The sequence below is a fragment of the Petaurus breviceps genome, unplaced genomic scaffold (assembly GCF_028583685.1).
Source record: "Petaurus breviceps papuanus isolate PSGF00001 unplaced genomic scaffold, PetGlider_PUasm1.0 558, whole genome shotgun sequence".
Lineage (NCBI taxonomy): Eukaryota > Metazoa > Chordata > Mammalia > Diprotodontia > Petauridae > Petaurus > Petaurus breviceps.
In genome coordinates this window covers 3,394,099-3,420,848 of record NW_027186376.1, presented here as the reverse complement: position 1 = coordinate 3,420,848, position 26,750 = coordinate 3,394,099, and the positions used below count along the sequence as shown (strand labels likewise).

Below are 26,750 nucleotides of genomic sequence, written 5' to 3'. Positions count from 1 at the left end.
TTAGACTTTTAAAAAACAATTTTTAAAAAATTAGAGACATAAATGCACATAAACATAGACCACAGAAACATTAAAAGACCTTACGACTTTCTGAATCTCTTTCCTTTTATCCGGCATTTTACTGAAGTGGTCAAAGTTTCTCCAAAACAGAGATGAAAATATTCTCAGCACCAAATGATCCCACGTCAGCCAGTGAGATGGTTGCCTGTTAGGTCAACAGCCTTTCCCTTTTGTGAAGCATCATTCCCTAACCTATTTACCTAAGCAACTCAAATACTTGACTTAGGAAAGAAAGAACAGTAATATTTTGTTTCCTTTAAAATTGAAAATTTTTTAATCTATTTTGTATTTTATATAAAAGTATATTGGAAGATTCAGTACAGAGGCCACAGTTCTGTACAATTATAGTATCTAGTGGGCCATTATAAACCAAGTTTGAAAAGTAACTCAGATTTTATAAAGGATTTCATGCCCTTACAAATATTTTTCTAAATTTGTCTTCTGAAGTGACTTATAAATGCTTTTCTTTTGGAGGAGAGGTTAGGTTAGAATTTTCTTCTGCTCCAGTCATTTTATCATTTGAGAAAATTGTGAGGTTGGATTTTAAGTACAGTATCTTTCATTTCTAGCTTCACAGGAAGTTGAGAGCCCTTCACTGGACCCGTCTTCCAGATGAGCAAGGCCAGGATGCTACACAAGTGATCTGATTGCTTCTTCCCAAAGACAGAAAAGCAAAAACAACTTCTTGTCTTCTTAGATTGTGATGGGAAGGAATATCTGGGGTAAAATCACTTGGATTTGAATTCTGGAAGCATAGGCTCATCTCCAGACTTCACAACGAGGAACCTTGGAAAGGGCCTTCATTGCCTCACCTGTCAAATGAAAGAAAGGCTTAGAGTAAATCAGGGAGTCATCACCTTTTTGGTGTCATAGTCCCGTTTGGCAGCCTGCTGGAGTCTGTGGACCCCCTCTCAGAACCCTGTTTTTGAGTTCATAAAATAAAATTCATAGGATTACCAAGGAAACCAGGGACACAGAAATAGTTATCAAAATATTGAGAGACAAAATCACAGACCCCAGGTTGAGAACCCCTGGACTGGCTCAAGTCCCTTGATCTCTTCTTTCTCCAAATCCCATATACCTACCAAATTATCCTGTATACAGTAGGCATCCAATAAATGTTGACTGAAAGAGTAATGGGTGTCCCTGTCTTGAGTACATGCATATGCAGCTAAATAGTCTACTTACTTGGATGCTAGAAGGAGATGTACTCATGCTAGACCGAAAATTTTATAGGCAGCCCACTGCAACCATTCAAGGTCATCAGGCATATCGGGAAACCATCTCACTAGCCTGGGAAAAAAAAGAAACAAGCACACCCACCACTTCAGCATAAAGACCGACGTATCTGAGTATCAGGGCTGGGCCCAGGGAAAGGCCGGCAGCACAGGCTGGGGCACAAGGAGCCTGTGCTTGGGAAGATACAAAACTCTCCTTGGCATGCCAGTATTTATTTTGTGTTGGCCTGGATATGGCATCATGGCCTCTGAGGAATACATCCCACATGTTTCATGATGGTACCCCAGAGCCTTGTCCGGTTTGGTGGTCAACGGGACGGACTTCAGTGGGTCTGGATCCAGGCTCCCTGGTGTTTTTAATAGAGGACTATAGCCAAATTTGAGACCATAGAAGGTGAATTTGAGATTTGATACCAAAAAGGCTTAGGGGAAACTGGGGGAAAGTATTCATTCAATAAAGATGAGAGTTTCAGTAGGACTTTAAAAAAAAGTTTGATTGCAATGACATCAGAAAGGTTGCAACTCAGAAAGATTGTGTCCTATGTAAATTCTGATATAAGTGAAAAGACATTACAAACACAACTTATGGTTAATCATTAATAAATATGAGCAAGGCTAGGTGGTTTGGGTTTTTTTTTTTTAGGCATGGAACATGTGACCATAACAGTGTATTTTAATCACATACAAGAAGACTTTCTCCATATAAAACCAAACTGTCATACTCTGAAGCTGTTTATAAAAATCAAAGACTTCAATTATCAATCAATCAATAAGCATGAATTCAGTTTCAACTATATTAGATGTTGAGGATACAAAGTGGGCTCTGGCCTAGGAGCCAGACATCCAGGGCTCTTGTCCAACAACATGCTGCTCACTTTGTCTGTGACTGACAACTTCTCTGACTCTCACTTCAATGTTTTTTGCTTTGTAAAGAAAGTTATATTGTTTCTATTTCCTTATTCACAACATCACTGTTACTTCCCAACAATTCCCCCCCACCAGTAGTAAGAAATAAGTTCGGCCAAGTGAAGCCAAGTAACACATTGGTCATGTTTGAATTGCTTGCTCCCCACCAACCACCCCCCACTTCTTTACCAGTGGGCAGAAGGAACACTTCACCATCACGTTCTGGGGAAAACTCACCTCTTGACTCTCATCTTATGATACCTGCCCTACCTAGCTCACAGGATTGGAGGAAATACTTTGGGAAACTTCAAAGAGCTATGAAAGATTATATAGCATCATTAATAATGCTCCACATTTTGCAGTTAAGAAACCATTCATCAGGAGAACAATTTATGCAATAACACCATAAAAATGGACAGCAGAGAAATTCTTAAGAACCTCAATTGACACGATGACCAATGATGGTTCTAGAGGACAGGTGGCTGGCTATACCCTGACAGGGCGGGCATGGATTCAGAGTGCAGAGGATTGGCAGAGATAACAGAAGATAGAAATAGTCAGTGTCAGAGAGAGGAGATCTTGTGGAAAGATAGACATTGGAACACACTTGTGAAATGGCACAGACATTTTGGAAAACACTTTGAATTGTGCAAATCAAGTCTATACCCTTTGATCCAGAGATTCTACTACTAGGCATATATCCTAAGACAGTCACTGATGAAAAGAAAAGCCTTGTATTTATTGCAGCAATTTTCTGGTAATAAAGAATTGTAAACAAAGTAGATGTCCATCAGTTAGGAAACGTCTAAAAATCTGGCAAAAGTATGTGAGTGAAATATTGCAGTACTGTAAGAGGTAATGAGGCATTCCGAGAAACACGGAAGAACATAAGTGAACTGATGGTGAAACGAAGTCAGCAGAATCAAGAAAACAATTTCAACAGCAATGGAAATGGAAAGAACAGCCACAGGACCATGAGAAGGTACCCTCTCCTGCTCTGTTAAGATGAAACATATGTTGCATTTGCTGCCAAATATTTTCAGTGCATTTATCCATTTTGCTGATTCTTTTTTTGAAAAAAAAATTCTCTTTCTATAGGATGGCTTTTGGAGGGGTGGAGAAGAGATAGGGAGGGAGATTTGAGCTATACAAAAGAAATCAATAAAGAAATTTAAAGAAAGATTAATAACTTCAGACAGTCTCACTTATTTTGGAAGCCAGATTGGAAAGGGCAGAGGACTGAGTAAGAGGAGAGGGAAAGAAGGCAACAAGTTTGGGCAGTTTTTTTTTTTTAGGAGTTGGCCAAGAAAACAATGAAAGATATAAGATGCTAGCTTGAGGGGATGGTAGTGTCTAGTAAAATTAGTTTTGAGTTTTTGTTTTGTTTTTTTCACGTAGGAGAGATCTGGGTGTGTTTGTACTAGGGAAGGACCCAGTTGCTGGGAAAGATGGAATATTTGAGAGAGAAAGGATGCAGTCTGCTAGAAAAGATGGGGAGGGATGAGCTCAAGGGCATATATAGGGGTTGGCCTTGGCAGTGGGAGTTGTTAAGAGGTTTTAAGATGAAGAGAAAAGAGAGCTCGCTTTTCTCAGTCAAGTAAGAAGCAGGGTCTTTAGCTAAGGGAGAGAGAAAAGAGGGAGGTAGGAGAGACTGGAGGAAAGAAGAAAAGGCCAAGAATAGCCTCTGAGGGAATGAATCAGGGAGGAATAAAAAGATTGACCTGAGGACCTTGTTGAAATTACGTAACATGAATTTATATCACACCCAGTAAGCATAGTTCTTTGACAGCCCTTGAGTAGGAGCAGCGGTGGCAGATGGTGAAAGTCATCAATGTCTGGGGTTTGACAAGAGATGAAATGCAGGGGTGTCCAGGTGGCTCAGCGAGTAAGAGCACTGGCCCCAGTGTTGGGATGACCTGGGGATCAAATCTGGGCTCAGACACTTAGCACCACACCCAGAAACACCTGGCCATGTGACCTTGAGCAAGTTACTTAACCCCGATTGCTTTAAAAAAAAGAGAGAGAGATGAAATGCAGTGAAGGGAATTTGAGAAATGGTGCCAATATGGAGTCAAACTGGTTAACTACAGGGTGGAGATTGGAAGGGAGGAAAGTGAATTTGAAGCAGAGGTAGTAGCTTGAGAAAGTACTGAGGGGATGAGGGTGAAGAATAACATTAGGAAAGGCGAGATGGAATGACAGGAAATAATGACCATAACACAGAAGAATGCCAGAGGTTTTATTAAGAAAGTAAGAAACAGTAATGAGATCCAGGGCACCACCATCCCTGGGTGTGGCGAGGTGGAGGCAAGGAACAGGTTACGGTAAGGTTCAAGAAGACTGAGGAGTGGGAGACCAGGGAGCATCAACTCCACTAGAATAAGGGCAGGGGTTGGCAAGGAGAGACACAGTGGGCAGAGTGCCGAGCTCCTAAGAAAAGAGGGGGAATGAGGTGGGACACGACAACCACAGTGAACAGGGTTGCCTGGTGCGTGCTGCCTCCTTAGTCTCCCTGGGGGTGCCTCAATGCTCCAGTTAGACTGGCTAGCCACCCTGTGGTTCCCCCCCCCCCCCCGCCAAGTTCAGTGTGTGGTTTTTGTTTTATTTAGTTAGGGGTGAGGGAAGGGAGGGAAAATAAGTTACCACCAGGGTAACTTGGAGAGGATGGCCTGAGTGCCATATTGTTGGGGGAAGTCAGAGCTCAGTGAGGGTAATGTACATGTCAGTAACTGGGTTTGCTCTTTTTTGTCTTTCTTTTTCGGTCCTGGCACCTAGCAGGGGCTAACTCAATGTTTATTGGACTGAATTGATTTCAGGGTTGTATAATGACAAAACTCACTGGCCCAGAATCTGGTGCTAGCTGGGCCTTGGAGAAAACTAGGCCTCACTCTCCTTATCTGCAATATGCAACTGCATTATCTTTTTTCCCCCCATTTTATGTATATGTGTGTGTGTGTATGTGTGTATGTATATATATATATATTTGCTTTTTGGAGGGCACTTGGGGTTAAGTTACTTGCCCAAAGTCACATGGCTAGTAAATGTGTCAAGTGTCTGAGGCTGGATTTGAACTCAGGTTCTCCTGACTCCAGGGCCGGTGCTCCATTCACTGAGCCACCTAGCCGCCCCTATATATTTTTTTCATTAAAAATCTATTTCATCTCTGTCCCATCTCCCTCCCACATACTCACTGGAATAAAAGAAAAGAAAAAGGAAACCCTTGTAACAAATATGAATAGTCAAGCAAAACAAATTCCTCCATGGTCCAATGTTAAAAAAAAAAAAAAAACAAACTGTATCCCATTCTGTACCTTGAGACCATTAGCTCTGTGTTGAGAGAATTGTGTCATCTCTGAGGTCCTCCCAACCCTGAAAATGGCTAGGATTACACAGAAGGCAACACTGCTAAAAATGGAGTGGATACAAATTCATTCCATTCAATAAGTTTTTGAAGGGATAACTTTTTTTTTTCTAAAGCAATTGGGGTTAAGTAACTTGCCCAAGGTTACATGGCCAGTTTTGTGTGTGTGTGTGGGTGTTAAGTATCTGAGGCCAGAACCGATCCCAGGTTCTCCCGACTCTGGGGCCGGCGCTCTTACTCACTGCACCACCTGGCCACCCCAGGGATAACATTTTTAAGAAAGAATCATCTCTCTTCATTCAGTTACCTCAAGGTAAGGCATAATTCATTGTGCGGCTTTGGAGCTACTTGTCAATAGGACACTGTTTTAAGGACAGACAGGCAGCTTTCATGGAAGATACTCCTCCACTTGAAAGTCTTTGCAGGCAAAATAAAGGAAAGATTCCTTGTCATTGTTCATTCCCGGAAGAAGGCTCACCTTTGCACAATGAAAATGGCAGATTCCACAGGCAGTGTGCATGGGAGCATCACGTAAGACATTATCCGAACAGGTAAGCAGTTGAGGATCTTGGCCAAGCATCCACCCTTTTTTTTCATTGATTTTTGCAGAGCTGAAAAATAAAAATATTATCTGTGTAGTCGGATTCCTGGCTCTGATCCTACCTCATAGTGTGACCTTGAGTGAGTCACAGTGCTCACCCTATTATACTCTTCTCTATGAAAAATTAGGGAGATTGGACCAGATTCAGTTCTTAGGACTGGGGAAGGAACAAAGTGTATGTAAATCTGTGTCCTTCCCTTAAGACTCTAGCAGGGAGGAGCTGCTAGGTGGCACAGTGAATAGAGCACCAGCCCTGGAGTCAAGAGGACTGGGTTCAAATCTGGCCTCAGGCATTTAACACTTATTGGCTGTGTGACCTTGGGCAAGTCATTTAACCCCAATTGCCCTGCCTTCCCCCCTCCAAAAAGAAAAAAAGAAGACTCTAGCAGAGGTATGTGTCACATACATAGATAACCATAATACAAGATGATACATGATAGAATGGATTGGGTACAAAACGGGACACTTTGGGGAGATTAAGGCAGGTGTCCTGAAGCAGATGGTACCTGAGTTGCATTTTAAAGAATGGGTGAGTGAAGAGAGGAGGAGGACATTCCAAGTATGGTATGCACAGCTAGAAGTGGTCCCTAGCACAGGAATGGGAATGTAGAAGGTACTTAATAAGTGCCTGTTCTGAGATAAGGCTGGAACAAAGACCCTGAATGTCCAGCAAAAGGGACTGACACCCAGGCTCTCGAGAAGAGCCCTACAACACATGACAGAAATTGGTATCACAGGGACAAGGGGTCAACATGATCTCTGAAAATCGCTCCAAAATTCTGATTCTCTAAGAGTATAAAAACCAAGGTACTCTAGGGTGCCATGTTTTCTGCTTTAGGATTTGTTCATTCCAGTCTCTACTGCCCTAATGTGACCTGTGCATAAATGGGCACACAGGAGTCCTGCTACCTGTTCTTACCCCCTTCCCAGGCAGCTCTTAAAGGACCTGCCAGTGGCCAGCTGGCAGAGCTGTATGTCACCAATGCCAGCACTTTCAGAGCCAGGCTTCTTCACAAGGATGACATCTTTTCATGAAGCCCTCTCTGTCCCATTAGCAAGATTAGGTCTTGCTCTCCCATGAGTTTGCACAGCACCCTGTATGTGACAAATGAAACCTTCCTGTCTGGTTATTGTGGTGAAGTGTGTCTTCTTCTTCCTCTCCCCTACCACCACCACCCCCAGTAATGCTTTGTAGCCCCACATTGTTGAGCTCTGGCTGTGTGCTGCCTAAATCAGTTGCTCAGGAAGTCTACACTGCTGGCCAGTCTTATAAGCACTCCTAGGAACCACATCAGCAGTGTCCTTTTTAAGCACAAAGCCCACAGTCATTCTCCAAGAGGTAATACCATGTGATTTAGTCCTTTTGAAGCAAACACTATCAACCAGCTAAATGAATACATTTGCTCCACAAGAGATGCCCAAGTAATCTAAAGACTAAAGGACACTTTGAGATTCCTAAACCCTTTGAGAATGGCAAGATGGCGAGGAGAGCTGAGGACCAAGCCAGTTGAAAATTTGGAAGGCAACAGGAAGACTTTCTGCCCAGAAACATCTGCAAACCAAGGAGCGCTGGTAGTCACCATTACCCAGACCATCATCAACAAAGACTCTGAGATTCAGGACAAAGAGGGATGAACTGACGGTCACAGGGATGAATTCTGAGCAAGCCATTCCCCCGTCTTGTCCTGCCCTCTGCTGCTGGGTGCCCCGTTCCTGGATCATGTATCACAACCTGACCAGGGGCCAACAAGTCATGATGTGGAGGTATTCTGTGGTGATGAGCCCCTCAGCCCTTGGCTGGCCAGAAGGGGCGCGAATGGCATACACAGTTTGTCTGTGTGCTTGTCAGCCTCACTGGGCTTTGGCTTCAGGAATTCAGGATCACCTCTATCTCACAATGAGGTTCCAGACTTTAAACAAAAGAACTGGCCTTTCTGCAGCACTCTAAGGTTTACAAAGTACTTTGTAGGTATTACCTCATTTGATCATTAAAGGACTCTGAGAGGGCAGCGTCTTGGGAATTATTATAACCCCCATTTCACCTGCTGCCCATCTCCCTGTGGGGGTGATTGTGAGGAAATTGGCCGACCTTAAAGAGCCATACAAGCTGAGTTATTCTGTTCATTTGCCACTCTGCCAGGCACATTGGCAAGAGCTGGTAATAACTGGAGTTGGAGTCAGGACATCTACATTTGAAATCTAGCTCTGTGACTTTCCACTTGTGGGAACTTAGAAAAGGCCTGCGTTTTCTCATCTATACAATGAGAGCATCGGCCTTGACCCCCTGAGCCTCTGCCGCAGGAAAGAAATGCTTACTGCCCAGAAGGCTCATTTAAGCAACTATCATAACAGAGAGAATGAAGTCCCATTGAGAACCTTTTCTGCTAACATTTCAGTACCTAGATACAATTCAGGTGAGATGATTTTCAGAATTTCCTCATCCCACGGAATTATGCTGAGTCGAAGATGGTCAATAAGTTCAGTGCCCTCTGGTGTGATCTCATTATTACTCTGCCCCTTAAGAGGTTTTGGGGGGCTCTCATTTTCACAGCAGGATGAAGTGATCTCTGGTTCTTTCTCTTCCAAAGGCACATTCAAACAAGGAGGCGTTCGGTCACAGATGCCTAGGGTGAGTAAGAGGACAAGGGAAAGAAAGGTCACGTCTAATTTTGGACACAGCACTCAGTCCATAATTGGCTCAAGGGGATCATGGTGCACACACTGTGAATGATAGGCACTGAGCACACCGGCAGAAATGTAATCCCATTAGATAGAAGGAAGGGCCAATGTTAGATGTCCAAGAGCTACCTGCCCCAGGGCAGAAAGTCCTCAACAGGAACCTCTTCCAACTGGTGTTGGCCTTGTAGAAGTAGCTTTTGATATAGAGCACTGGTCTGGGAATCGGTCTCCCTGCTTTGACACTTAGTAGCCAACTAGACGATTGATTTCTTTCATTTTTCTGAGCCCTGGTTTCCTCTGAGGATAATAACACCTCATACAGTCCAGGACAGGCACGGAAGGGGTGTGTGTGGGGGCAATACTGGGCCAGCACAGTATGGGAGGGTCAAAGGACTTGGGATTTAGTCCTACTTTCACCACCAACTACTTGTGTGTGTCCTCAAATAAGCTCTTGAATTCATTGGACCAGTTTCCTTATCTATAAAATAACGAGGGTGGACAGGCCCAGTGATTCTCAAGCTTTTTGGTCTCGGGGCTCTCTTAAAAATTGAGGACTCAGGGGGCAGCCAGGTAGCACAGCGAGTAAGAGCACCGGCTCCAGTGTTGGGATGACCTGGAGATCGAATCCCAGGCTCAGACACTTAGCACCCACCCAGAAACACCTGGCCGTGTAACCTTGAGCAAGTTACTTAACCCCAATTGCTTAGGGGCGGCCAGATGGCTCAGTGAGTAAGAGCACCGGCTCCAGTGTCGGGATGACCTGGGATGAAATCTGGGCTCAGATACTCAGCACCACACCCAGAAATAACTGGCCGTGTAACCTTGAGCAAGTTACTTAACCCCTATTGCTTTAAAAAAAAATTGAGGACTCAGAAGAGAGCTTTTGTTTATATGGATTATAGCTATCAATATTTAGATTTAAAATTAGAAATTCTAATGTCTTAATATCATTATGAAAATAGTGTTGACCTCAAGGTCCCCTGAAAGGCTCTCAGGGACTCCCAGGGGTGGGGGTGGGGGTGCCAGGACCACTTTGAGGCATGCCAGACTAGAACAACTCTAACTAGCTCCATCATTCTGTGAATCAAAATGAGATCATGAACCATCAAAGAGCTATCTGAATGGAAGCTAGTGTTACGCTCTTTTATTAGAAGACAAAAAGTAAGTTTGTCTTTATATTTCTGCCTTCAAGCAAATGACTTGGCTCTTTTTGGCCTATTGCTAAGAATAGGCAGTGGGATTGGAGATCTGTGTTCCACATTCTGAGTGCCCTGACGGAGGCATAGGGTAGGTTGATAACCCTACCAACCCCTTCCTTGATCAGTCTTCATCTAGGGCATTATCCTTAGTTCTAGGCATCACAATGTGGGAAGGATACAAGTAGAACCAATGGAAGGTAAACAAGATGGTGAACTGGAGAACTGTGCCTTCCAGCCGTCAACAGAAGGAAGGAGGAATGCTTCATGCAAAGAGGAGAAGGTGCCGACAGCAGCTCTCAAGTATCTGAAGGGCTGATATAGAAGGGAAGAACTGGACTCATTCTGCTTGGCTCAGAGGACAGAATTCTGCACACCAGAAGGGCAAATGTTCCTTCACAAAAGGATAAACTCTCTAAGAATCAGAGCCTTTGGAAGCTGATAAACGGGCTGCCTTAGGAGGCAGGAAGTTCCCCACCTCTGGAGAATTTCAAGCATTGCCTAGTTATGCTGCGGTGGGGATTGCCACTGAGGTTAGGTCAGACAGCTCTGGAGCCTTCTTCCAATTCTGATTCTGGGAAAGTCTTTCACTGTGGCCAAAGATGAGAATCAATAATGTCATCAAAACATTATGGGCAGGTATTCACCTGAAAACCCAATTACCACTTGATTCAGTGTTTAAATTCGACTCTACCAACCCAGCTTGAGAAAAATAACATGAAGGGGCATAACTCAGCCCCCTGGCATGGGGCAGGGATGGACAGAAGGGGCTAAACACATCCAGCAACGAGGACTAAAGCTGGATCTGCAGAGCTGTCCATTCAAATGGCCTTTCCCAAGAAGACGCCCATCGCTTAAACCTTCATAATAAATGGCACAAGGTAAAAAGTAAACAGTATTAACTGTTTCAGGATCAGGTGTGAGAGTTAATGTTGCTAATACTAAAGCCATATGAGCAATCCAGAGTCTGCTATTGAGCTGAAATAATTATGTGATTAGTTCACTTTTTAAATGCTAATCAATGAAGTCATAAAATGCCAAACTCTCAGGGTCTATTGCAATGGTTCTTCACCTTGATAATATCATGGCCCCATTCTCAAAAGAATACATTTTTAAATGTATACATTGAAGAAAATGCTAAATTTCAGTGTGAGGTTAGTGAAAACAAAGTTGCATTTTCTCCATTCATGGTAAAGGACCCCCTGTAATCTATTCATGGATCATCTGAGGGTGGATCTCCAGTTAGTATTTCCTAGTCTGAAGGGGCCTCAGAAACCATCTCATTTAGTCTAACCCAACCCTGAATTTGAGTCCCTATTACAACATACCCAGCAGACAGACAGCCATTCAGACTCGAAGTCTTCTACTGAAGGGAGACCTCTCCAAAGCCATCCATTCCCCAAGGACAGCCCCCATTGTTATCAGTTTTGTTTTTCTTACATCAAGCCCAAACCTGCACTTCCTCCCATCGCTCCTACTTCTGCTCTACTCAGGTCACCTCAGAGACCACATTGATACTACCAAAGTATGGACATACCCTTTTCTTCCAAGAATCTAAGTGCGTCCAAATATCCCCGAAGACAGATCTCTCCAAGTACCTATAAACAAGCCAGATGAGTAAGCCACAGGAAGGAAAATGGTAACACCAGGGCAGCTTAGCCTGAGGTGAAGTGTCTGCTTTAAGGAACCTGTTTCTAGGAGGCTTTATCAGGGCTCTGCAGTTCCAGAGCATTATCCCCAAGACACTTGGGGTACTCAACTACCCCGACTGAACAAAATAACCCAAGTCAGACTCCCACACATTTCAGGGTACACCGAAGTGAGAGCCCAAGAGTCTGTAGAATGTTCCCCTGTGGGTTTTGTGGTTATTTTATAAAGATTTATTTCATAAATGGGGACACACAGTTGGCTTTCTGTAATGTCTGAGTGTTAGCCCATGTGAAGACTGTCAAGTCACCTAAGGGATCTCAAGGGCTTACATGTTTGCTGATTTCTATTGGTTGATTTGTTATCACTGCTACTATTGTTCGGAGGAGGGGAAGAGGCATTCTGTGCTGGTCTGGACCTATGATTTCATTGGCATGGAAAGCTCTCTCCACTGCTACAGATGAATAGTTTGCCACTTTTAGTCTCCAAGAGCTATGTTGGTATCTAGAAATTCAGTGACTTGCCCAGAGTCACACAGCCAGAAAGTATCAGTGGCAAGACTTGAACACAAGTCCTTCTGAAGTCATAGCATCACATACCTTCAGGTCTGGTGGGAAAAGTGCTCTGGATAGGAGATAAAGGTTCCCGGAGCAGAGACGAAAGCTGAGGTTGGTGATGTTCACATGTAGGAAGTTGGTCGACTTGACTTTGGGGCAGATGTCGTGCTCCCCGTAGAAAGGAGAAACAGTGATGGTGGTGTTGGCGTCGATGAAAGGGACATTGTTACTGGCTCCTCCATCCATGTAGCGCTTTGGGAAGAGGGGTGAAATAGGAACATTATAACAGGCATCTACATAATTCTCCCAAGTGTGCAAAGCGCTTTCCCTAGGGTGATCTCTGCAAACACTGTCACACACTGGGACACACCCCTGGCTTGATGTCCTTCTTATGCCAGCAGGCTCCACTGAAGGAGGTCAGTCTGCCGTTTGATGACCTCGGAAGAACTGGCTCTAAACATGAGCCTGTCCCGAGGTGGCATCTGAAAGAAACCACTGCTGAGAGTGACCAGAAGCCAGCTGTGCACCCCCTACCCTACCCCTGCCCCAGGAAGAAAGATTTTCCATCCTTCATTGGCTTCTCACTTAATTTTTAAGATCAGCATCTTATCATTATAATCCCCCCAATGACATGGGTCATGGGCATTGCTACAGCCCTGATTTTGGTGATGAGCCCTTATAAATGCCTTCTTCATCCTCAGACTCCTGCTGGACACATCTACCAGAGCTTGAGCTCCACCAGCTGCACTTTCTGGAATCCAGGGTCGCTTCCATTCCATCAGGAGTCCGCCTCATGAGTCAGGAAGGGCAGACTTGAAGTTCTAGTCCTGACTCCTCCAGGCTTGGTGAGCCTGGACACATCTTTTAACCTCTGGGGGTCTGCTTGAGGCCACTTTCAGGGGAAGTGGCAGAGCAGTATTTGGTAGATCCCATAGAGGGGGCTAGCCAGGGCTTCTCTCCACTAACCTGGTGAAATCCCAGGTCCAGTTCATGGGGACGCATGAGAGATAGGCAGCTCTTTCTCCAAATTTGGACGCAGTTTTCACTTTCCCTCCTTCTTTACCTATACTTCTCCTGATGTTTTCCAAACAAGACCATACATTTCCAAAGCAATCTGGCCGCGATTGTGCTTAAAGCCTCTGGGCCAACTCTGGTTATGGGCTTGTTGCACGTCTTCTCTCCTCCCTCATCTCTCTGGCTCTGACTCTTCTCTCTCTGTGTATTTATAAACAATGGGTGGAGATTTAGTATTGAATATATATACTGGTTTTAGTAGCCAGGATGGCATGCATGATCTTGAGTCTAAAACCCAAAGATATGATTTTTCTGAAAATCGGTTTGCAAAAAAGAAAGAAAAAATGAGGGAGGAGAGAGGGAAAGACAGTAGAAAAAGAGAGGGAGGCAGAGAGAGAGAGAGAGACAGAAAGAGAGAAGGGAGGTGGAGGAGGACAGGAGAGAGAGAGAGAGAGAGAGAGAGAGAGATCCTAGAATCCTAGAAATCAGAGTTTTCCTGCCATCTGGAGATCCAGCAAGAAGTCCATGGAAGCATGAATAACACCAAGAGCCTCCTGCCCTCCACCCTGGGTGTGTGACTCCATATCCAGCCCATCTGCCCACAGTGATCTCCCCATTTTCTGAACCCAGAAGAGTCCTGGGACCTTCCTCAGTCCTGTGTGCCCACTTTGGCACCAGATTCTGTTCTACTTAGTATTTCTTGCAGCTGTTTGGTACATCTGTGATGGTGAGGCACTTCAGTCATGTCTGACTCTTCCTGATCCATTTGGAGTTTTCTTGGCCAAGATACTGGAGTGATTGGCCATTTCCTTCTCCAGCTCAGTACATCTACTTCTCCTGTACTCCCCACAAAGCTTTGCTTAGGGCTGAGTACACAGAAGGTGCTCAGCATAGAAACAGGCCATGTGGTATAGGAGACCATGGGAAAGTCACCTAGTCTATCTGGGCCTCAGTTTCTGAGTCTGTAAAATGGGGACAAAAATTCTTATTTTTGTCTCCCTCACAAGGTTGCTGTGTAGAAAGTGCTTCAGGTGCATAAAGGCATGATATAAGTGAATGTTCCGTCCTTGTTGAATACCAGGAACAGTAGAAGTCACTGGGTCCTTTGTACCCACACCTTTCGTGGAATATTTGCTAATTTCTGTACTACATGTCCATTTTTTGTCTTTACATCCTGGCTCCCAGCACGGTGCCTTCGCACACATTAAGAGTTTAACAAATGCTTTCTAAATGTCCACGTTTGAGGCTGATCCCCCTCCTAGATTTAAGTTTCTTGAGGACAGGGGCCTACAACTTTGTGTCTCTCCTAGCACTTTGCACAGTGCTCTGTATGGAGTAGGTTAAGCAACATGCCTCATATTGTATTATTAGACTAAGGTGGGGGGGGCAGTGCCAGAATGCATAGAGCTCTGGACTCTGGAAGACCTGAGTTCAAATCCAACCCCAGACACTTACTACTAGCTGGGTGATCCTACACAAGTCAGTTAAGCATTGTCTGTCTCAACTGCCTTGTCTGAAAAATGGGCATAAACAACAGCATCTGCCTCCCTCCCAGTTAGCTGTGAGGACCAAATGAGATGTTTGTAAAGCACTCTGCAAACCCCAAGTCTCTCAGTCAATGGGCCTTAGGGCAGTAATTCTTACTGTGTTGGTCCCCTTGTTCTCAAGCCCAGCGGTTTAAAGGGCAGCCTACAAGTGACAGCAAGATGTGTGCTGGGGAAGGCTGGGGCAGGGCAGCTGTCCAGAGTGCTAGGCACACCCCAGCCCATCTGCTCCACTCACTTCAGTTCACTCACATGAAGGCCCTAAAACAGGTAGGAATTGTGCTCTCTCACTTGCAGACTTGGGGGCCCAACTGTGGCAAGGCTGGGCCTTTGATGATCCCCAGCTGATGTGGCACATCTTGCCTCTTCTAGAATGTAAACCACCTGAGAGCAGGGCCTCAATTTCCTCGCCTTTGTTGTCGTTGTTACTATTTGTCCTTTGTTCTCAAAGGGGACCATGGCATCAGGAAGGTGATACCATGACTTGCAAGTGAATTGAATTTAAGTGAGGCAGGCTGTGCAAGGTCACCAGCCTCACTTTGTCTTCCAGAGCCATCTGGATCCAGTGGCCAGATACAGATCAGGATGACTGGAGATGACTGTCTCCAGAGTCAACAGATAGTAAAAAGCAGCTGAGATTCAAAGCCAGGTCCTCTGACCCCAAATTCAGTTCTCTTCCTACTATATCCATCTGCTTCTTACATCATACCATTGAGGCAGATGTCTGTCTACTTTGCCTACACATAAGCCTGCCTCTGGATATAGGACAGAGGTTCTTAATGTTTTCCCTTGGGATAAAGCTCTCTAGCTTAGCCTCAGTAAAAGGTCCTTAAACTCAGCCTGAAACTTCTCTCTCCAGGCCCCAGCTCACTCAGCACAGAGATTTTTGTTGGGGCCTAGGAGGTAGGGGCTGCCTGTCTGGAATGTTTTGAGGTGGGATTAGAAGTTCAGACTGTCACCCTTCTCTGGGCTGACAGGCACCTGGCATAAAGAATTATTCAGAACTGATGAGATGTCCCCTGAAAATGCTTAGCTCTTTCTTATTCTGTAAAGGATTCTTAGTATTCAACAATAGACCCCAATCAGGACTTACCACACCTCTGAAAGTTGGGGGAATGAAGCCACAGTAGAATGGAATGAAGCAGGAACAAACCAAGGCCTGTAGAGAACAGGGGACAATGAAATCACAGGTGAGGGGCAGCGTCCAGTCTTAACAGCCATAAGCCATTTTGGTCGGGGCATTCCTAGGGAGTGGTACAACAAGCAACCGCTTCCCAAAGGTCTGCCCTTCTTCCACCTTCTCTGCACATAGCAGGCCTTCAGTATCAGCCTCATATGGCTAAGAACAGCTTCGGGCATGCAGCTCCCTCACCCTCTCCTCGGTTTCGTATATGCCAAGGCCATAGCAGAGGCTCGGGGCATATCTGATTGACTGGTTGGCTGAGGCATGGCTGATTGATTTGATAAGATGCCAAAGACAAGGAGAGGGGGACAGACTGTTTCAGTGAGAGTCAGCTGCCTTAATTGCCAAATAGCTGCTTACAGATTTCCTCTGGGAAGTGTTTTGTTTGGTTTGGTTTTTAAGAGAGAAGGACCAAAATGGTTTGACCCTTAAAATGGGATGGCTTTCCATCCCATTAATATACACCTGTCTGCTAACCTATGTGGGCATGTATTGAGCAGAGTTTATGAAAAATTAAGCCAGAATTAAAATGGCAATGACGTTATAAATGAAAAGGAAAAAAGAAAACAACTTAGTATCTTCTGATACAAGCATCCAATATGGCACCTTCTGTGTAGCAGAAGCCCAGTAAATGTTAAATGGCTTAGATGGAAGAAACTGACAGAAATCTTCCTCTTTCTTCCCTCCTTGGAGATCTGGGGAGCACGGGTGGGGAATGCTGCATGTACAATGAAGACGAGACTTAGCGATGTGTTGGTTAGGCAAGAAAGATCCAGGATAGGCAGTGTCTACCATCCCTACATCAGAACAATTTAAGAAGCCTTGTGGGCCAAGGGGATCTTTCCCCTAATCACACAGTAAGTTCTGGGCAGACTGAAAATCAGGATCAGAGAAGCTAACGCACATGATTATGTACCTCTCTAATGCTTCCTCCTCCCTTTTCATTCTTCAGGGGTGACAGGAGGAATATTTCAGAGAGAGCACGCGGAGCCCCCATAGGTGGACTACTGCTTGACAAAAACAGTTAAGCACACACGTGAACGCAACACTTACATCAACAATCTCTTCCTTGGAGTCAAAATCTGATACCAACACATTTTTCCCATCAGACACTCTGGTAAGTGAAATGACCAGTCTGCCAGAGAGCAGCTGGTGAGCATTAGACGGGAGGATCTTGTTTAGATCATCTCGGATGTATGTGGACATATTAAAGGAAGGATGCAGCACACCAAGGTTGCGCTTTCTGGCACTTCTGGCGAGGTCCATGAGAATTTGGAGACGATCTTCTGGGGGGCGGAAAGAATTATATTTTTACAAATGAGAGGATTTGGTTGAGGCTGTCTTGTTAGGTAATGAGGAGTTCCAAGTGGCAGCTTACTGACATAAGGTTAGAGATATTGCAGAAGGTTAGGGTTAGTCTAGGTAATCTTCAAGGTCCCTTCTGACTCATGAAATAATAGGATTTGAAGACAAGACCTAGGTATGATTATGGGATCTGCTGCTTATTACCCCTCTAGTAGGTCCCTCCTTATTTAGGAGAAAATATAAGCTTCTGTGTTTGGCATTTAAAGCCCTTTCCAGCCAGGACCCACCTTGTTTCCTGCCTGATTACCCATTCCTCTCATTCATAAAGTCTTGGGTTCAGCCAAACTGGCCTTCTCCCTTTTCCTCCCACATGACAATCCTTCTTTTCCAGTGCATTGGCACTCTCTGTACCCTGTGTCTGGAATACCTCCCTTCTCACTGCTGCTTCTGACTCCCTATAATTCCTCAAGAGATTCCTACCATGAAGGACGACTCCCTGTGCGACTTTGGGCCTCAGTTTCCTCATGTGCAAAGTGAGGGGGCCTCTGAGGCCTCCTCCAGCTCTACATCTGTGACCTGAGTGCTGAGCTAGCCCCAGGTTCTGGTGCTGGTATCCCCCCTTTGTGGCCTAAAAAAGACCACTTTTTAAAGAAAGGTTTTAGATCATGTGATCTCTAAAGGGCCTTCCACCACCAGAATTGGTTTTTTGCCACTTAATAGTATTTTATTTTTTCCAATTACATGTCAAGATTGTTTTCAATATTCACTTCTATAAGATTTTGAGTTCCAAATTTTTGTCTCCCTCCCATCCCTCTCCCCAAGACAGCAAGCAATCTGATATAGGCTATACATGTACAATTATATTAAACATATTTCCACATTAGTCATGTTGTGAAGGAGGAATCAGAATAAAAGGGAAAACCCATGAGAAAGAAAAAAAAAGAAAATAGTCTGCTTTGATCTGCATTCAGACTCTACAGTTCTCTCTCTGGATGTGGATAGCACTTTCTATTACGAGTCTTTTGGAGTTGTCTTAGATAATTGTATTTCTGAGAAGAGCCAAGTTTATCAAAGTTAGTCATCACACAGTGTCTGCACCAGAATTCTAAGGGACTGTCCGAGTTGCTCCACCAAGAGGCCTGCTACAGGAAAGCAGAAGCCAGCTAGGAGGGTCTTTTAGACAGAAATCCCTGCCTGGTTTAGGTAGAGACTAAGTCTGTTGTCTCGTCTCATGTAATCAATCTCTCACTCTAAATGAACACTGAAAATGTTGGCAAGGTCCGTCTATCAAGTCTGTATTTTCATTAACCATTATTTCAAATCCAGATTAACCATAACCCAAAGACTGTTTTGCTCCCCAGTACAGGAGAAGGCCAAGTTCCTGAGATTGAGAGGGGCCCCAAGACTTGAAAGGGGATGAATTCAATGGGGAAAAAACTGGCTGGGTAATCCTGGGGTACTTTGGCCAACACGGGGGCCTTAAAATTGGGCCATACTCCAACGCCCTTTGCTCATCCTTCTGCCACTGGGGAAGGCAGCTGGGCAAACAGCCAGGGTAACCCTATCTCCTTATCCCCACCTCCTGGTCAGCTCAGGGCTTCTGCCCAATTGCAGGCCTGTCAGGAGAGCTGCTCTGCAAGGCCTCCTCCACCTCATGCCTCCCGGAAGTCATCCCTTGAGCAAAGTGTAAATCACAGCCAGATAATGAAAGGCAGAGACACTGATAAAAGAGCATTATCTAACATGCTGGCGGACCTTTGGGAGCCCCAGCTCCACGTAGAGGAGAGGAAATTCTCCGACTTCCTGCCTGACCTGCTAAGCCAGATGGGCCCTACTCGGGGCTCCCACAACTGTGTGGCCCTGGCTAGGACAAGGAATTTAGATATCTCCTCCAGTCCTAGGGATGGTTCCAAGCTTTGTTCTACGATCTCATCTGACTCTGTGTTCCCTCTCTCTAACGACTCCTCCAAGAGACATCCAGCAAGCACTATTAAGTACCTACTGTTTGCCAAAGTAATTTTCTTAAAGCCCAGATTGGACCATGCCCCTCTGTGCCCCAGAAGCTTCTGTAGCTCCCTCTTGCCTCTAGGATAAAATGCAGTGTCCTTAGTTGGGCATTTAAAGTCATTCACAACCTGCTTTTACAAATCCATCCTGATATGTCCCATTCCTGCCCTCTTATGCACCATATTCCAGCCAAAATGAACAATGTGCCTCCAGATAGAGGACCGATGAGCTCAGAGTGCAAGCATGCCTTTCTCTCTTTTTCTTGTTTTGTTTTTGTTTTTTTTACCAGAACATGCCTAATGGGTAAATACTTTACATAACTTCATATGTATAATGGGTATTGTATTTCTTGCCTTCTCAATGGATGGGGGAGGGGAGAATTTAGAATTAAAAATTAAATAAAATTGAAATAAAAGATTTAATGGAAAATATTGTATCTCCAATTGACAGACCTTTGTCCAAGGAGCTACCGGTGTCTGGAATGTACTCTTTCCCCATTTCTACCTGTTCGAATTTTGAGCTACATTCAAAGCTCAGATTAATGACAAATTTTTTAACTTAAAGATATTTATCACTATGAAATGCTTCCGGTGTGCCAGGCACTATGTTAAATGCTTTACAAATATTGTCCCATTTGATCCTCACAACAACCCTGGGAGATGGGTGTGATTATTATCCCCATTTTACAGATAAGGCAACTGAGGAAGACATTGGTCAAGTGACTTGCCCTGAGTCACACAGCTAATAAATGTCTGAGGCTACATTTGAATTCAGGTCTTCCTGACTCCAGGCCCAGGGTTCTAGCTACTCTGCCCTCCTAGTTGCCTCTAGAAATGAAGGAAACAATTTTTTAAAATTTGAATTCTATTTTACTTGGAATCTAAAGTAAAGGAAAATGATTTTCCTTCCCAGATTATTTTTTTCACTTATGAATATGAAGCAGTATGATGCACTGGAAAAAATGTATTGAAAGTCAGGAGACCTGGGTTTGAACCTAGTGTCTGTCACTCTGTGAACTTGGGCAGGCACTTAAGAAGTCACATCCAACTCTGAGCCCTGGTTTCCTTCTTGTAAAATGAGGAAATTGGTCTGCATGGTCCTGACAACTGAGAAGACTTGGATGAACTGATGCAGAGGGGAGGCAGCAGAACCAGGAGATGAAATGACAACCAAGCTCATATAGAAAACAACTCTGAAAGACTTAAGAGCTATGGTCAGTATAATGACCAGTGATGGTTAAAATCTCATGATGGAACCTGCTGCCTACCTGCTGACCGAGAAGTGATGAATTCTGGGAGCAGACTGAGAATGAAGCCAATGAGGGAATTTGTTCTGCTTGACCTTGTGTTGACCTTGATCTTTCTAGTTCAGTGGGTGAGAATGGGAAGGAGAGGAGGTAAACTGTTGTGAACTGAAATAAAATATGATTGTGCAGAGCTCAGCTCCAATGCCATCTCCAAGACCTCAGGCCTTTCTTGGTACCACTCCCCTTAATACTTTCTCTATTCAAGGTGTCCCAAGATTTTGGGGATATCCTGCATCCTTTTTTAAAATTTTTTTTCTGCTTTTTGCTTTTTGGAGGGCATTTGGGGTTAAGTGACTTGTCCAAGGTCACATGGCTAGTTTTTGTGTTAAGTGTCTGAGGTTGGATCCCAACCCAGGTCCTCCTGACTCCAGGGCCAGTGCTCTATTCACTGTGCCACCTAGCCGCCCCTATCCTGCATCTTTTATTTATTCATTTGGGTAGAGTAGAAACTCTTTGAGGACAGGCACTGTTTCACTTTTGTCTATGTATCCCAACATAGCACCTGGCACCAAGTAGGTACTTAGAACGGGTTGAACTGTCCCTAAGTCTTTGTTAACAGTAAAGTGCTACAGAAAGCCAGCTATTAACCCAATAAAATTCAAACCCCAAGTTTGTAGAAAGACGAGGAACAAAAGTGGTCAGCCAAAGTCTCCTCTCCCCTACAGCAGCAGACCACAATCCCCAGAACCAACATGGTCTCCCCAGACTGGTCACAACTGTCTAGATCCCTAATTTCTCTGAAGAGAAGAGCTTTCACAGAACCTGGCTTCTGGGCTGCAGGATCTGAAAGCCATTCACAGACTCATTCCCTCAGTTCTCTCCACCACCTAATTAAATAGCCTTGCCACCAGACCTCAGTCTGTGGGATGGCACCTTCGCCCATGAGGCCTGATGGATGACGCCTGCATCTCCCTTCCTTGGTGACCTATACCATGTGGCCTCATTATAGTCAATCTCCTGTCTACCCTTTACAAAGCATTTTCCTACCAAAAAGCCAGTCAGTGACCAGCCCAATATTGCCTCTCCATTTTGCAGATGCAGAATCACTGACCTCAGAGGTCCCATGCCAGGTCTACCCTGTGCCTGAGCTGGAGCTCTCTTCACAACTTAGCCCAATATGAACATCCAGTCTGTGCCTGAAGACCTCTGGGAGGGGAACCTTCTGCCTCCTGCTATCGGGAGCCCCCCTCCACATCGAACCATCCATTTAAGTTTTTCACCGGGTCACATCTAAATTTGTTTCTTGATGACTTCCACCTGTGGTTTCTGCCAAGCCTACTAAGCCTGATCCCACTTCCACATGACAACCTTACAGGTACTTCAGAGACAGCTGGCATGCCTCCTCCCCCAGCCCATCTTCTCTGCTCCAAGCTGAGCTTCGCCGGACTTTTCAGCCTGTCCTTATGCTGAAACTCAAGACTCTTGACCACTTCAGGAACTCCCTGACTTATCCAAGCCTTTCCTAACCTGTGCAGCCCAGAGCTGAACAGATAATCCTGGTGTGGTTTAAGGACAGGACAGAGGATTCTGCCCTCCCCACCCCTGAGGAGCCCGGGAGCTCCGCCGCTTCTTCCAGCTGCCCAATCACACTCCAGACTCACAAGGAATCGCAGTTTATCAAAACATGGGTCTTTTTCAGACAAACACCTACCTGGCCATGCCACTTCCCCTGCTACAGGGAGGGGATCTTGAATTCTTGGAAAGTGGGTTTTATGTTGCTCTCTAGGAAATCTCACATTGTTTAATGGGCCCAGTGAGGGGCGGCTGGGTGGTGCCATTAGTGCACAGAGCCCTGGACCTGGACCTGGGAAGACTCACCTCCTTGGGTTCAAATCTGGCCTCAGCCACTTACTAAGCTGGGTAGTCACTTCACTCTGTTTGCCTCAGTTTCCTCATCCGTAAAACGAGTGGAGATGGAAATGGCAAACCACTCCAGTATCTTTGCAACAAAAGCCCATATGGGGCCATGCAGAGTTGGACACAACTGTCAAGCTTTTCTTGGATTCCCTTTACTCCGTTAACATGGTTCCTCCAACATCATCCTTTCCACGACTGAAATGGAGATTTAGGGAGAGGCAAGAATATTTGCCTAGGCAAAGTCCTACAGCTAATACAGGTTCCTCCAGGAAAGGACTGCTCTCAGAAAAGGACCTGCCAATGAACTGGCTGGAATGTATAGAACCTGGTCCCTGAACATTTACATTTTAAGCCTTCTTTAAAATTTGCCTCGACCCCCAAAATAAATAAATAAAAAGACTTGCATTTAAGACCCAAGATTAAGCATCTCAGCGGGCAAAGGATTCTAAGGAATCTGAAGGCCCCAGACAATCTCCAATTAAGAAACTGCTCATCTCAGAATTCCAGAGCAGGGAGTGGCTGTAAGAAATGGTTTAGTCTAAGCCTGTCACTTTAGAGAGGGAGGTAAACAAACTTGGAAAGAGGAAGGGCAGGTCTATTCCCAGATCCTCTGATGACCATTACAAGCTTTGCCGGATTTGTCCACACTCAGGGGTGCCCCTTAGATTGTAAACTCCTGGAGGGCAGAGACTGTCTTTGGTGCCATAATAGTCCTTTAATAAATGTTTACTGCCTGCCTCGGCTGCTACCGCCAACCCCCCCCCAAACCCCCGGCAGATTGACTTGGTACCTAGGGGAGCTGGCCCCTGGGCCAGTAGGACCTGCAGTCAGTTCTGCCCCTGTCACTTACTTACTGGGAGGCCTCGGCAAGCTCCTTAGCTCTGTGCTCTGGACAAACACTCTTAAAAACCTCGGGGCATTCAGCTGGCCCCCTGGAAAGGCAGAGTTAGAGCTAGCCTCCTCAGCTGGGGGTTGCCTCTGCAAATGAAACGCCAGGTCCAGTCCCTCTGCCCTAGCGTGTCTACCAGCCTTGGCCTCCAGGTCATCCAGCCTGGGAGCCTTCCTGCCTTTTCGGAAAGGGGTAGGTGAGAGGGAAGAGCCAGAGCCAGGGCCAGAGAGGAAACGGAGAAAAGGAAAAGAAAGGCGGGAGAAGGAAGCGAGAAGCCAGTAGCTGGCCAGCCAGCTGTTCCAGAGGTTTGGGGCGGAGAAGCCCGGGCTCCGGTGTGTTTCCCTCTCTCTCCCCTCCTGGTTCCCGGGACTTGAGTGAGTGGCCCCTGTCCTTGCCTCGGCTCAGGGGCTGGTACTGGGGAATCAGGTCAAGAAGGTTAGCCTGCGCTCGTCCGAGGGCTGTGAGTGTCTGCGGACCCCGAGCCCCAGCCCCGGGACTGCCGGCCCTTGGAGAGCTGGCGGGGGAGACGCACCGAGTGAAATCCCACATAACCAGGTGACACAATGTAGAGCCCCGGCCGAGGCGCCCAGCATCTTGGGAGCGTCGCGTAGCAATTGCGGGGCGCGCTCGCTCAGGCACTGGTTCACCCCAACGTAGTAAAAGCCCATGAAGCCGCAGCCGGAGAAGGACAGGCTCCAGCCCCGCATCCGCTCTGCCATGCCTGCGGGTCTTCCTGCAGAATACCAGTCGGTCGCACCGGGGGACGCAGCGGCGTGGAGCAGAGTAAGAAGCAGAATCCGAGGTCCGCTCCAAGTGGGGCGCCGGGCTCGAGGCTAGCCTGGCTCGGAAGGAGCCGCTCGTGACGTCGACCTTCCGAGCGGCCAATCGGCACCCCCCGGGCATCTCCTGCGGCTCTCGAGAGCGGACGGATACGCAAATGAGGCCGAGCAGCCGCCCAATGAGGGGGCTCAGAGCGCCCGGCGTCCGGGCCAGGTGTCCGACCCAGGGGTGTCGGTGGGGTGGGGGTGGGGCCAGACCCAGGAAAACACTGCCAAGCCCCTGGAGGGGGCTTCACGCCTTGGCTGCCGCCGCGTCGGGCAACAGAGCAAACCATAACCATTTAGGCTAGACTCGGAGCCCTTGAGGACCCTGAGGTCCAGCAAGAACAGGGAGAGGGAGAGCCGAGAGCGTGCAAAACAGAGGGTGTCTGCCGAGGTCCTCCAGGGGAGCCTCCTTCCTCCTCGGCGTTAGACTTTTGGGGAGGGTTCGAGGAGCTGGGAGGGCTTTTAGAACAGGGTATGTCAGAGCTGGGAGGGCTCTTAGAACCTGGAAGGGCAGAGTCGGGAGGGATGTTAGAAATCATTTGTTCAGCTGTCTCTTTTTCAGTTCAGCTCAGTTCGAATCAAAAAGCCCTTCTCAGGAGGCCCAGAAAGAGACTTGAACTTCCGCAGCTCCACGTTAGTGGTGAAGGGGAGACTTGAACTCAGGATCCTGGTCAGCTTCCCTCCAGTCATTTCCAGTCATTCCCTCAAGCCTTGTTTAAGGTCCCCCAGAGTGCCGGTGCTGAAATCCAAAGACAAAGCCAAGAAAACGCTCCCTCCTACCCAGGGGCTTGTCCATCCAGGAAAGACAACACGTGTGCCGATTGCGTGCAAAACAGAAGCATGTTTTTTTCGGGAAGACCCTGGGGCAGGGGAGAGGAGCAGGAAAGATCTCCCGCGGAAGGCGCTGCTTGAGCGGAGTTTGACTTGGAGTGCTGGGAGGGGGAGGAGGTAGAGCGCTCCAGGAGTGGGGGTCAGCGGGTAAGGGCAGAGTCAGGGGGCAGAGATCTGGGCACGAGCAAGCAGAAGACACTAGCCTTGACCACAGTATTGGTGGAAGGTTGTGCAGAAAGACTGGAGCAGTCGGTGGGGGCCAAGGTAGAGGGGATCTTAGATGTCAGACTCAGGGATTGATATTCTATCATCTAGGTCACAGGGAGCCATTGGGGTTGACGGGTCAGAGAGGAGAGAGACCCATTAGGAGGTGACTGCCAAGGTGGAGGGGGAGAGAAGTGACTGAGCGGAGAAAAGGGGATAGATAAGTATGGAAGGGGGTAGGCGGGACTAAAAATGACTAGGATTGGCAACTGAGTGGACAGAAGGGTGAGGGAACATGACCAATCTGGGATGGCTCAAGGACTGTGCAGGAGCTCAGAATGGGTGGGGGTGCGGGGAAAGACAGGAATTCTGTCAGTCCCTCTATTCTCTTTTCTGTCATTCCTTCCCCACCCCCACCACCACCACTTTGCTTAATCTCCTGCTTTCCTGTCCGGTAAAGGGAAATGCACAGTTAATAATCGTAACTCTAAATGTGAATGAGATGAACCCTCCCATAAAACAGAAGCAGATAGCAGAGTGTGTCAAAAACCAGAATCCTATAATATGTTATTTACAAGAAACACACTTGAAACAGAGAGACATACACACAGAGTAAAAAGAAGGGACTGGAGCAGAATCTATTATGCTTCAGCTGAAGTTAAAAAAAAAAAAAGCAGGGGTAACAATCCTGATCTCAGACAAAGCAAAAGCAAAAATAGACCTAATTAAAAGAGATAAGCAAGGAAACTACAACCTTGCTAAAAAGTACCACAGGCAATGAAATAATATCAATACTGAACAGATATATTCCAAGGGATATAACATCCACATTCTTAAAGAAGGAGTTAGGTGAGTTACAGGTTCATGACCAAAGGAGAGAGAACATTACGAAATGTAAAATAGATCATTTGGATTATATTAAATTAAAAAGCTTTTGCATAAACAAAACCAATGCACAAAGATTGCAAGGAAAGCAGAAAGCTGGGAAAGAGTCTTTACAGCAAGTGTCTCTGATAAAGGCCTCATTTCTCAAATATTTAGAGAACTGAGCCAAATTTATAAGAATACAAACCATTCCCCATTTGATAAATGGTCAAAGGAGATGAACAGGCATTTTTCAGATGAAGTAATCAAAGCTATCTATAGGCATATGAAGAAGTGCTTTAAATCACTTTTGACTAGAGAAAAGCAAAGGAAAAGAACTCGGAGATACCACTTCAGAGATACCTATCAGATAGGCTAATATGACAAAAAAGAAAAATGATAAATATTGGAGAGGATATGGGAAAACTGGGATGCTAATGCATTGTTGGTGGATTTGTGAGCTGATCCAACCATTCCAGAGAGCAATTTGGAACTGTGCCCAAAGGGCAATGAAACTGTGCATACTCTCCAATCCAGCAATACCATTACTAGGTCTGTGTCCCAAAAAGAGCATAAAAAAGGGAAATGGACCTACATGTGCCAAAATATTTATAGCAGCCCTTGTTGTGATGGCAAAATATTGAAAATTGAGGGGATGTTCATCAATTGGGGAATGG

General features: G+C 45.9%; 1 protein-coding gene across 2 annotated transcripts; it reads right to left on the bottom strand.

The window, feature by feature from the left end:
* Nucleotides 1-24,394, bottom strand: PNPLA3 (patatin like phospholipase domain containing 3). Of its 2 annotated transcripts, none has more exons than XM_069102907.1 (9): nucleotides 23,883-24,394; nucleotides 17,040-17,269; nucleotides 15,897-15,962; nucleotides 12,288-12,497; nucleotides 11,579-11,639; nucleotides 8,566-8,790; nucleotides 6,044-6,176; nucleotides 1,249-1,353; nucleotides 1-872 (listed from the first exon to the last, which is right to left on the bottom strand). In XM_069102907.1, exons 1-8 carry the CDS (start codon nucleotides 24,067-24,069, stop codon nucleotides 1,272-1,274), a joined length of 1,194 nt encoding a protein of 397 aa, XP_068959008.1. In that variant the 5' UTR covers nucleotides 24,070-24,394; the 3' UTR covers nucleotides 1-872; nucleotides 1,249-1,271. The 2 variants fall into 2 exon arrangements, with proteins under 2 accessions (XP_068959008.1, XP_068959007.1); XM_069102906.1 differs by having other exon boundaries at nucleotides 17,040-17,272; nucleotides 23,883-24,388.
* Nucleotides 24,395-26,750: the final 2,356 nt, after the last annotated feature.